General features: G+C 32.0%; 1 protein-coding gene across 1 annotated transcript in view; it reads left to right on the top strand.

Annotated features, from left to right (window-relative positions):
* The window catches only part of LOC127648665 (receptor-type tyrosine-protein phosphatase S-like), a 159,894-nt gene that overhangs the window by 108,615 nt on the left and 38,779 nt on the right, over positions 1-12,500 (top strand). The window contains exons 13-17 of the mRNA XM_052133378.1: positions 6,515-6,708; positions 7,026-7,052; positions 7,940-8,057; positions 9,106-9,696; positions 10,377-10,471. Of these exons, the coding sequence (XP_051989338.1) occupies positions 6,515-6,708; positions 7,026-7,052; positions 7,940-8,057; positions 9,106-9,696; positions 10,377-10,471 (1,025 nt within the window). The remainder of the gene's footprint in view (positions 1-6,514; positions 6,709-7,025; positions 7,053-7,939; positions 8,058-9,105; positions 9,697-10,376; positions 10,472-12,500) is intronic.

Here is a 12,500-nt window from a genome sequence, read left to right as displayed (position 1 = left end):
ATGGGGTTTAATCTGTTTCAAAGTATCGACACAAGACATAAACAATATGTGTGTTAACATGATTTTACTGCCATTAAATCACTTATTAACAGCATCTGTGTGAAGATAGAGACAATTTACAACTCTGTTGCCATGACGACTGTATAAACGGCGATTTAATCAACTTTGTAACTCAAATATTACAGAAGTTGTGTAAAACCGTTGATTTGCAAGTTTTGCTTTTGGTAATTTGGCCATTTGTGCTTTTTTAAAGAAAAGGAGGGACGAGTTGAAATGAATGTTTGTGATAATCAACATTTTGCCACAAATACTGTCGATTTATGTTGCTATAAGTGATTCTCTCATGGACTGAACACAATCTTCATACTCCCTGATAGATTGGACTGAAATAAGTGTTGTGAGATATCTCACCGGTGTCTGTGACAGATCTAAACTCTGTAAACAACAAATAAACATGTGGTCTCTGACGCTCTCTGCCTGTCAATCATTTTGCTCGTTCTCATAGTGAATTATTGAGGCTTAATGCATCTTTATGCCATGTTTTTCATCACAGTGGCCAGTTGAGGGCGCTGTTTTACCGCTGTTGTTATTAACAACCGTTTCTGCTCGTGTCGCTCTCAATAAAGCTCATGTGGTATCTTTGGAGGGCGGGGTTTTGGAAATGGGGGGTGTGGCTAATTCAACATCACAGCTTGGGCAAATTCTAGAATGGCTAAAATCGCTTACAGCACATTTAATTTTTATTGAACATGGAATATTCCTTTAAACACAGAACACAGATTCTTTTCCAAAGAACTAGAGCATTAAACATTCTGCAATCCTAAAATTCTAGTTTAGTGTCTTGTAGTTCATATATATTAGCTTTGATGTCATCTATATGTTAGTGTACTTGTAAAAGTTGGCAAAATGATCTATAGTTTTATCTATATGATAAATTATTTTAGTTTTATCTATATGATAAATGATCTATAGTTTTATGATAAATGATCTATAGTTTTATGATAAATGATCTATAGTTTTATCTATATGATAAATAATTTTAGTTTTATTTATATGATAAATGATCTAAAGTTTTATCTATATGATAAATTATCTATAATTTTATGATAAATGATCTATAGTTTTATATATATGATAAATTATCTATAATTTTATGATAAATGATCTATAGTTTTATCCATATGATAAATTATCTATAGTTTTATCTGTATGATAAATTATTTTAGTTTTATCTATATGATAAATGATCTATAGTTTTATGATAAATGATCTATAGTTTTATCTATATGATAAATAATTTTAGTTTTATTTATATGATAAATGATCTAAAGTTTTATCTATATGATAAATTATCTATAATTTTATGATAAATGATCTATAGTTTTATATATATGATAAATTATCTATAATTTTATGATAAATGATCTATAGTTTTATCCATATGATAAATTATCTATAGTTTTATCAATATGATAAATTATTTTAGTTTTATTTATATGATAAATGATCTAAAGTTTTATCTATATGATAAATGATCTATAGTTTTATGATAAATGATCTAAAGTTTTATCTATATGATAAATTATTTTAGTTTTATCCATGTTAAAAGATCTATAGTTTTATCTATATGATAAATGATCTATAGTTTTATGATAAATGATCTAAAGTTTTATCTATATGATAAATTATCTATAGTTTTATCTATATGATAAATTATTTTAGTTTTATTTATATGATAAATGATCTAAATTTTTATCTATATGATAAATGATCTATAGTTTTATGATACATGATCTAAAGTTTTATCTATATGATAAATGATCTATAGTTTTATCTATATGATAAATTATTTTAGTTTTATCCAAGTTAAAAGATCTATAGTTTTATCTATATGATAAATGATCTATAGTTTTATGATAAATGATCTATAGTTTTATCTATATGATAAATTATCTATAGTTTTATGATAAATGATCTAAAGTTTTATCTATATGATAAATGATCTATAGTTTTATCTATATGATAAATTATTTTAGTTTTATCCATGTTAAAAGATCTATAGTTTTATCTATATGATAAATGATCTATAGTTTTATGATAAATGATCTAAAGTTTTATCTATATGATAAATTATCTATAGTTTTATCTATATGATAAATTATTTTAGTTTTATTTATATGATAAATGATCTAAATTTTTATCTATATGATAAATGATCTATAGTTTTATGATACATGATCTAAAGTTTTATCTATATGATAAATGATCTATAGTTTTATCTATATGATAAATTATTTTAGTTTTATCCAAGTTAAAAGATCTATAGTTTTATCTATATGATAAATGATCTATAGTTTTATGATAAATGATCTATAGTTTTATCTATATGATAAATTATTTTAGTTTTATCTATATGATAAACAATCTATAGTTTTATGATAAATGATCTAAAGTTTTATCCATATGATAAATGATCTATAGTTTTATCTATATGATAAATTATTGTAGTTTTATCCATGTTAAAATATCTATAGTTTTATCTATATGATAAATGATCTATAGTTTTATGATAAATGATCTAAAGTTTTATCTATATGATAAATGATCTATAGTTTTATCTATATGATAAATTTGTTTAGTTTTATCCATGTTAAAAGATCTATAGTTTTATCTATATGATAAATGATCTATAGTTTTATCTATATGATAAATTATTTTAGTTTTATTTATATGATAAATGATCTAAAGTTTTATCTATATGATAAATGATCTATAGTTTTATGATAAATGATCTAAAGTTTTATCTATATGATAAATGATCTATAGTTTTATCTATATGATAAATTATTTTAGTTTTATCCATGTTAAAAGATCTATAGTTTTATCTATATGATAAATGATCTGTAGTTTTATGATAAATGATCTAAAGTTTTATCTATATGATAAATTATCTATAGTTTTATCTATATGATAAATTATTTTAGTTTTATTTATATGATAAATGATCTAAATTTTTATCTATATGATAAATGATCTATAGTTTTATGATACATGATCTAAAGTTTTATCTATATGATAAATGATCTATAGTTTTATCTATATGATAAATTATTTTAGTTTTATCCAAGTTAAAAGATCTATAGTTTTATCTATATGATAAATGATCTATAGTTTTATGATAAATGATCTATAGTTTTATCTATATGATAAATTATTTTAGTTTTATCTATATGATAAACAATCTATAGTTTTATGATAAATGATCTAAAGTTTTATCCATATGATAAATGATCTATAGTTTTATCTATATGATAGATTATTGTAGTTTTATCCATGTTAAAATATCTATAGTTTTATCTATATGATAAATGATCTATAGTTTTATGATAAATGATCTAAAGTTTTATCTATATGATAAATGATCTATAGTTTTATCTATATGATAAATTAGTTTAGTTTTATCCATGTTAAAAGATCTATAGTTTTATCTATATGATAAATGATCTATAGTTTTATCTATATGATAAATTATTTTAGTTTTATCTATATGATAAACAATCTATAGTTTTATGATAAATGATCTATAGTTTTATCTATATGATAAAAGATCTAAAGTTTTATCTATATGATAAATTATCTATAGTTTTATGATAAATGATCTATAGTTTTATCTATATGATAAATGATCTATAGTTTTATGATAAATGATCTATAGATTTATGTATATTATAAATTATTTTAGTTTTATTTATATGATAAATGATCTATAGTTTTATCTATATGATAAAAGATCTAAAGTTTTATCTATATGATAAATTATCTATAGTTTTATGATAAATGATCTATAGTTTTATCTATATGATAAATTATCTATAGTTTTATGATAAATGATCTATAGTTTTATATATATGATAAATGATCTATAGTTTTATATATATGATAAATGATCTATAGTTTTATCTATATGATAAATGATCTATAGTTTTATCTATATGATAAATGATCTATAGTTTTATATATATGATAAATGATCTATAGTTTTATCTATATGATAAATTATCTATAGTTTTATGATAAATGATCTATAGTTTTATCTATATGATAAATTATCTATAGTTTTATGATAAATGATCTATAGTTTTATCTATATGATAAATGATCTATAATTTTATATATATGATAAATGATCTATAGTTTTGTCCATATGATAAATGATCTATAGTTTTATGATAAATGATCTGTAGTTTTATCTATATGATAACTGATCTATAGTTTTATCTATATGATAAATTATCTATAGTTTTATGATAAATGATCTATAGTTTTATCTATATGATAAATTATCTATAGTTTTATGATAAATGATCTATAGTTTTATCTATATGATAAATGATCTATAGTTTTATATATATGATAAATGATCTATAGTTTTTTCCATATGATAAATGATCTATAGTTTTATATATATGATAAATGATCTATAGTTTTGTCCATATGATAAATTATTTTAGTTTTATCTATATGATAAATGATCTATAGTTTTATCTATATGATAAAAGATCTAAAGTTTTATCTATATGATAAATGATCTATAGTTTTATGATAAATGATCTATAGTTTTATCTATATGATAAATTATCTATAGTTTTAGCCATATGATAAAAGATCTAAAGTTTTATGATAAATGATCTATAGTTTTATCTATATGATAAATTATCTATAGTTTTATGATAAATTATCTATAGTTTTATCTATCTGATAAATGATCTATAGTTTTATTATAAATTATCTATAGTTTTATCTATATGATAAATGATCTATAGTTTTATCTATATGATAAATGATCTATAGTTTTATTATAAATTATCTATAGTTTTATCTATATGATAAATTATCTATAGTTTTATCTATATGATAAATGATCTATAGTTTTATTATAAATGATCTATAGTTTTATGATAAATGATCTATAGTTTTATTATAAATTATCTATAGTTTTATCCATATGATAAATGATCTATAGTTTTATCCATATGATAAATTATCTATAGTTTTATCTATATGATAAATTATCTTTAGTTTTATATGATCTATAGTTTCTTCATTAACTTGTATTCCCAGATAAACAGATTAGAAATGTGATGACTCATCCTGAACTCATGATGCTCTTTAGATTGAGAATGCTCCTCTCCCTAATAGAGTGCCGAAGTTATGACGTCACTTTGTAGGACAATTCTGAAGTTAGCAGCGCATGGGTTCCCTCGATCGAAAAGCTATGCATTTTCCCCATAGACTTTTGGAAAATCGCAAAAAAATAAGATCTGTGTTCAGCAAAGAGTTGTGACCCTTACACGTTTTGTCTATCAAGATAATATTTACAAGTTAATCCAAAATTTATACATTTTGAAGCCTAAATAAAGCCGTCAGATATAAAATGCTAACGGAAGGCTATAAACGGACTACAGCACACCATGGTCGCGGATCAACATCATCATCAAGCTTCCTCAAACTTTATTTAAAAAACACGCTCGCTCATTATGATCTGCGCTGTGTATGAACACTTATCCACTTTTTCATGAGAAATATTGCCCATTCGTTTTTTCCAAAAATGTTAGAAACTAATTTTGTTTATGCGTGCCTCTCTGAGATTTTTTTTAAATCATTTTGTTAATGTTTTATTTATTCGTTTATTATTTTGTTAGTTTATATAAACCTTAATATTATTTTCTTTGTGATTAAGATTATTATGCCTGATCATTGTGCCCCAAATAAACTTTAAAGATTATCTTTCACAGTATTATGTTTGATTGTATGTTTGCATACCATTTGCTAATTCGCCAGAAAAAAACCCGCGATTTTACCATCTCATAAGCACTAACGTTAGCTATGGCCGTATCAATTTCCAATCTTATGTCCTTTTTCTTAGACGATAGAAAAACCATAGATCGAGGAGAGAACCACTATAAATGTGGACATGTAGAACAGTGCAGATTAGATGCTGGTTTACTTGCTTGTCATGATGACGTCTAAAGTCCCCGCCAAAGGATGTAGTCCCTTTTAGCAACTTGTTAGCAATCACCGTTTTTAAGACACAATAAAGTTTAAAAAACCACAAGCAGGTTATAACTGGTGTGTTTTATTTCATAGATCAAAACATGAAAATATTAAGAGGCTTTGTTAACCACAGACCTTTTTTCAGGCGATTTAGCAAAAACCAATTCAAAAAACCCATAGACTTTAGGGCGAGGGAACCGGAAGTGCTAAAATGCTAACTCACTTCCGCGTTTTGGCCTACAAAGTGACGTCATAACTTCGGCACTCTATAGCAAGTAGCCAATCATGATCATGAGGTGTTTAAGAAGGTTCTTCTGTGACAGCCGAGTGTAAAACCTTTGTGGGTTCTGCACAGAACCGTTAGTCTTAGTGTTTGATGTGACTAGACTCAGTACAGGAACTGGAGATGAATATGCAGTGTGGATTGTTAAAGTGAGTTTGTGTGGATGATATTGTGTAGTTCCAGGAGCTCCGCCCAGACAGGTGCAGGTTCAACCACTCAATGGCACCTCCATCAAAGTGTCGTGGCGCTCTGTGTTGCCAAGGCAACGGAACGGGCAGATTCGAGGATATCAGGTGCACTATGCTCGCATGGAGAACAGAGAGTCACGAGGTCAGCCGCAAATCAAAGACGTCATGCTGGACGACGCGCAGGTGAGGTCACGACCCCGCTGAATACTTGTACTACTGTTTGAAATGTATATTGCTGCATACTGCTGCACAAGCTACAGAAATAGTATACAGTATACAGTATGCACTGTGCAGTATTCACTTAATAGTAAGCTTGTTTTCTGTTCTGAACACTAACACAAAGACATCTGATGTGAATGAACAAATACTGAATGATTCTGTCTATGTATGTCTTTTAAACTCTTCACTGTTCGTCCATACTGTCCTTTCACAAACAATATCTCTCCCTCCTCTCTTCCGTCGCTCCACCTGTTCTCGACTCTCCTCACGTCTGCTGTCAGAGAGAACTGGATGAGACAGCAGAATATGTGAGTATGTGCTGAAGTTGAGCTTTATATTTACAGTCGAGACAGAATCGAGATCCAGCGTGCGCTCCGATTATAGAGAGTCAGTGAATCAGAAGCGCTTCACTGCACCAAACCGAGAGATGCTTATTAAAGAGACAGTTCACCCAAAAAAACAACATTCTCTCATCATTTACCAGATGTGTGACTTTCTTTCTTCTGCAGAACACAAATGAAGATTTTTAGAAGAATATTTCAGTTCTGTAGGTTTATATAATGCAAGTGAATGGTGACCAGAACTTTTAAGCTCCAAAAAGCACATAAATGCAGCATAAAAGTAATCCATAAGACTCCAGTGGTTTAATCCATGTGTTCAGAAGAGATATGATAGATGTGGGGGAGAAACAGATCAATATTTAAGTCCTTATTTACTATAAATTCTCCTTTCTACCCAGTAGGTGGCGATATGCTTGAAGAATGTGAATGACCAAAAACACAAGAAGAATGTGAAAGTGAAAGTGTAGATTTATAGTTAAAAAAAGGACTTAAATATTAGTTTCTCACCAATAGCTATCATATCACTTCAGAAGACGTGGATTAAACCACTGGAGTCTTATGGAGTACTTTTATGCTGCCTTTATGTGCTTTCTGGAGCTTCAAAGTTCTGATCACCATTCACTTGCATTGTATGGACCAACAGAGCTGAAATATTCCTCTAAAAATCTTCATTTGTGTTCTGCAGAAGAAAGAAAGTCACACATCTGGGACAGCATGAGGGTGAGTAAATGATGAGAGAAGTTTCATTTTTGGGTGAACTGTCTCTTTAAAGAAAAAACACAGCTACAGTGAATGAATGAACAAATGTATGAATTAACAAATGTGTGTGTGTGTGTGTGTGTGTGTGTGTGTAGGAGATGATTGTTGAAGATCTTCAGCCTGAGACGTTGTACTCCATCAGTGTCACGGCGTACACTATTAAAGGTGACGGATCACGAAGCGTTGCTCAGCTGGTGCAGACGCCTGTAGCATGTGTGTACCAGTCACTTTCTGATATTACTGTCTTTATATGTGACATTCACACTTTGAGCTTAGAAATACTTCTGGAGCTTCTGGAATGAGTTTTTAAAAAGCACACAGGAAATGTCACGACTATCTGACAGACAGTGAAATAATTCAATGAAATATCACTTTAACGCTAGGCTCTGTATATCACAGAAAAGACTTAGAGGAGTGGCCTGTGCTTTATTAGCCAATCAGAAACACTCAGGTGTATATAGTGCCTGACACGTGTCTCTATGGCTGCTGTACATTCATATTCACAGTATATAACTGTTATTATAATGGCCAGAAAGCTCTTGACCCCGTCATGTTTTCCCTCTCACGTGTTCTCCAGCCATTCAGAGAGTCGATTGTCAGTCTGAGGTGTGAAATATTTGGGCTCAACTAGGGGCTCATGTGACCCTTTAATGATGTAATCAACATGTGCTAATTACACATTACATGATTAACATTTTTAAAGATTCTACAAATGTTGGGAATTATAAAATAGTTTTTCCCAGGTCTGGAAAATTCATGGATGTAAACAAATGCTTAGAAGTCACAGACATTTCTATAGTTAACCCTTTAAGTTAGGATGGGCCCAAATTATTGTTCAGAATATTAATAACTGCAGTCTTGATCAACATATGTGTCGTTTGAAAGTTTAGAAGCTCTACTTAATAATACATGTGACATTATGAGCAAAACTGAACAAGTGCTTTGAAATATACAGATAAATCAGAATCAGTTTTAATTATTTATTAATAATTTCACTCTGCACATATTATTGTAATCCGTAAAAACATCAAACTCATCAAATATTCATGTGTCATATGTCGTTGGAAAGCTCTTAAAGAGTAAAATACAATCACTCTATATGTAATTATGTAATCCTTAAATCTAAAATAGCTATAAATGTGATGACATGTATTATAAATGCATTATAAATGTAATCTTGTCATCTGGTTACATCATATATAGTCGATTAACTCAACAGTGTGTGATCAGTATTGATCGTCTCTCTCTTTCTATCCTCTAGTACCCGCTCGTCCGTCTCTGTCAGTCCGGCTGGTTAACGACACGTCCGCTACGGTGTCCTGGACGCCTCAACAATCATCAAACCCGCTGCTACAGATCCTGGGCTTTCACCTGACGTATGGCCTTAAAAACGACACCCCGTCCTTTTCTGCGGAGGTCAAACCTGAAGATCGTGAATACAGCGTGAGCGACCTGCGTCCAGGAGCGGTTTACTCATTCCTCCTGGCCGCTAGAGGGCGCTCCGGTTACGGTGAAGCGGGTCAAGAGGATCTCACCGTGCCTGAGGTCCCTCCTAATGGTTTTCCGCAGCTATCGGATGACGTGAACGCCACCTGCTGCTCGCTGCAGTTCACCTGGCGACCGCCGAACCCCTCGTTACAAAACACTATTATAATGGGATACACGCTTGAGTACGGCGAAGCAGGTGGTATTGAACCATGGACGCTGATGTTACCGTTCGACGTGTTCAGCTACACCATTCACGGCTTGAGCCCAGACCGGGCGTACGCTGTGAGAGTGTGTGCTCGGATCAGCACCGGGGCCGGGCCGTGTAGTCCGCAGGTGTTGTACCGCACGACGGCCTTCGACACAGGTACGACTATCACTTCCTCACACCTGGATGAGCGATCCCCCAAATCTCCACCAATACCACTCACTCATCCAACCCCACCCAACCCAACACCAGTGGACGTGTGAATGCGGCACACAGGTAACAGTCCCTCGAGTCGTTTGGAGGCGGAGTTTGAAGGTAAGTGTTCAGCTGTCAGTCACAATCAATCTCACAGGAAGGACTCTGCAGTTCACGGTAAGACTTTAGATGTAACCTTCACTGCGCAACACAATTCCCAACACTTCCTGGTCCAGTTTGTGATGTGGCACAATAACAAAAACTGTGTGTGTGTGTGTGTGTGTGTGTGTGTGTTATTTGATGTCTTTGATCTCACTGTCTCACCTCGTTTTAATATTTTCCTTCCTTCAAACTAACCTTCATCTGCAGCTAATGAAACTGGGTCAGCTCTCTCCGGAACATCGCCATGGCAACATATGTGGCCGTTTGTAACCCACAATTCCCTGCACAGGTCGCGGCGCACACGGTGGACTCTACGATCACATGTTTACGTCATCACAGTTCAGTATGTGTGTTTCTTTATCATCTGAATGTCATTTATGGAGGGTGTGTGTGTGTGTGTGTGTGTGTGTGTGTGTGTGTGTGTGTGTGTGTGTGTGTGTGTGTGTGTGTGTGTGTGTGTGTGTGTGTGTGTTTCTGGACAGATGTGCCGAGGAATTTCTCTGTGAATTTGGCGACTAAGACGAGTGTGTTGCTGACGTGGGAGTTTCCAGAGAGCAGCGCCCCCTATCGCTTCACTGTGAGTCCTGCATTACACCGTATCTACAAACACCTGATGAACACTGATGATAAGTCTTCTGATTTTCACTCAATAAATATAGAGATATTAATTCTGACTGCCTAACATGAGTAAAGGCGGTCGCACACCGGACGAGAAGCGTCATGCCGTGTAGCGTGGCGGTTAGGACATGGCACAGGTGTCAAACACAGGGCACGTCGATGCGGTTCACATGGCAGACAGTACACACAAATGTTAGCAAGATTCCCCTTTTTAAAGAATGAACAAGGCTACGGTAAATAATATGTGCACTGATAATGATTTGGGACGGCGAGTGGCGGCCTTCATTAAAAACAATTGTCTAGAACGTCCCGTGGTGTCCTCTAGACGCGTCCGGTTGGACCCCCTGAAGAGTACACTGTAAGGACACTATATTTGGCTGGTTATTAAGGGTGAGGCCATATTTTATACTTTATTTACTTTATAAATGAAAACTACTTCCTCTTATAAGTTTCTCTTTATATGGAACAAACATAAGCCGCTTTTCCACCATCGCGCCGAACGGTTCTGAGCACAGGACGTTACAGTAGCATTTAGTTATAAATAATGTATTTTTAGTGTATCTTCAGGGTTTATTATGATGGTTAACATGTATTGAAGCCTACGTTTAAGTTTTTACATGCCTTTTTCATCAGGGAAGCTCATTAAAACTCCAAATGTATTTTTATGTGTATTTTTATATCATTTATATAATATTTTGTCAATAAAAATACTTTTTAGCTAGTCTGGGAACGTTTGTTATTCTGTCTCTGAGACATTGGACATGTCTTTTCTGTGTATTAGAGTAAAACCAGGGACCTAAAGCACTCGCTCCAATGTTACCTCTCACGCCGTCCCCACAGACGGATCTGTTACGTACATTATGATTTATCCGCACCACTGTGGATAAAGAAACTGTGCCGAGACCTGTTGGACCTGATGGTGGAGAAGTGACTATAGTCAAAGTAAAACACAAACAAACACTCAACATGATTGATGGTGAATTTCACATTATACCATATTTCAATCTGATGTGTTGTTGACCAATATGATTATTATTATTATTATTATTATATAGTTTCCTCAAGAAACTCAACATCTTCTCAAAACAATGCAACAATTAAAATAATACATAAATAAAAAAATGAACACCATAAACTATATCAGCCGTTCTACCACCACAAGATGAGCCGCTGGATTAGCCACACCCCCTCTTTCCAAAACCACACCCCTTTTTCCAAGACCCCGCCCTCCAAAGCCACCACATGAGCTTTATTGAGAGCGACACGAGCAGAAATGGTTGTTAATAACAACAGCCATAAAACAGCGCCCTCAACTGGCCACTGTGATGAAAAACATGGCATAAAGATGCATTAAGCCTCAATAATTCACTATGAGAACGAGCAAAATGATTGACAGGCAGAGAGCGTCAGAGACCACATGTTTATTTGTTGTTTACAGAGTTTAGATCTGTCACAGACACCGGTGAGATATCTCACAACACTTATTTCAGTCCAATCTATCAGGGAGTATGAAGATTGTGTGCAGTCCATGAGAGAATCACTTACTGCTGCTTTAATAAACACGACTGCAACCAGTTCATTATTTTAGTCATGATTTTTGTCTTTTGATGAAAATGTCCTTTAGATTTGGTCAATATTTAATTTTGTCATATTCATAAATGTTCTAAATGGCATGTCATTTTAGTCATATAAACATTTTTAAAAATAGTTGACGATAATCAAATATATTGAAAAAAGTATAAACTTTTTACTTTTATTTCAACATGTATAAAACATAATAAATCTCCTGATAAATGCATTTAATGAAAGTACTTAAGTATGAGTTACTTCCAGAAGTTTCTCATGTTTAGACAGTTTCAGATATGTGTTATGTGTGTCTTTGTAAGGAAACACTTTATTTATACAAATCTACAATTATTATTGATCGTAGGTCTTCTGAGATCTCTTCTCTGTGAGGCGTGGTCCACGTCAGCAGATGCTTGTGAATA

Source organism: Xyrauchen texanus, chromosome 9, assembly GCF_025860055.1.
Source record: "Xyrauchen texanus isolate HMW12.3.18 chromosome 9, RBS_HiC_50CHRs, whole genome shotgun sequence".
NCBI lineage: Eukaryota > Metazoa > Chordata > Actinopteri > Cypriniformes > Catostomidae > Xyrauchen > Xyrauchen texanus.
Note: the sequence above shows the minus strand (reverse complement) of the source record. Positions and strands in the feature narration are given on the sequence as shown.